The sequence below is a fragment of the Nanorana parkeri genome, unplaced genomic scaffold, assembly GCF_000935625.1.
Source record: "Nanorana parkeri isolate BGI_ZX_2015 unplaced genomic scaffold, ASM93562v1 scaffold603, whole genome shotgun sequence".
Classification (NCBI taxonomy): Eukaryota; Metazoa; Chordata; class Amphibia; order Anura; family Dicroglossidae; genus Nanorana; species Nanorana parkeri.
This window is the reverse complement of record NW_017306871.1, coordinates 562,960-563,395: the sequence shown is the minus strand read 5'-3', so window position 1 is coordinate 563,395 and position 436 is coordinate 562,960. Positions and strand designations below refer to the sequence as shown.

Sequence of the window (436 nt, the reverse complement as noted above, 5' to 3'; positions counted from 1 at the left end):
GCACGATGAGCTGGGGCTGCTTCTCCCCGTCCGAGGTGTCGGCCACCTGCAGCTCGAAAACGCTACTCCGGCCGTCGTTCTCCATCCGCCTCTTGCCCGGGTATTGGGCGCTCTCCCCGTTGCCCCGCCGGCCGGACACGAAAAGGCTCTCCCCGGCGTCCGGAATCAGCTCGTAGCGCTCGATGCCGTTGCGGCCAAAGTCGCGGTCGGTGGCGGTGGGCAGCAGGTAGAGGGTGCCCACCGGCCGGTTCTCTTCCACGGTCAGGGTGAGCACCGGGGACGGGAAGGTCGGCGTGTTGTCGTTAATGTCCAGGATGACCACCCTGCCCTCGAACAGCTCCACCCAGCTCTGCGAAGGGCCGATCACCGACACCTCGAAGTCGATGAAGCACTCGTTCTCGTCGAAGATCATCTGGCACTGCGGCAGCTTCTCCCG

The 436-nt window shown here is 65.6% G+C and overlaps 1 protein-coding gene across 1 annotated transcript in view; it reads right to left on the bottom strand.

The window, feature by feature from the left end:
* Nucleotides 1-430, bottom strand: part of PCDH7 (protocadherin 7) — a 35,505-nt gene extending 35,075 nt beyond the window's left edge. Inside the window, exons 1-2 of the mRNA XM_018562827.1 lie at nucleotides 138-430; nucleotides 3-62 (exon numbers count right to left, since the gene is read on the bottom strand). Coding sequence (XP_018418329.1) covers nucleotides 3-62; nucleotides 138-412 — 335 coding nt within the window. The 5' untranslated portion in view covers nucleotides 413-430. The remainder of the gene's footprint in view (nucleotides 1-2; nucleotides 63-137) is intronic.
* Between the last annotated feature and the right edge of the window lie 6 nt (nucleotides 431-436).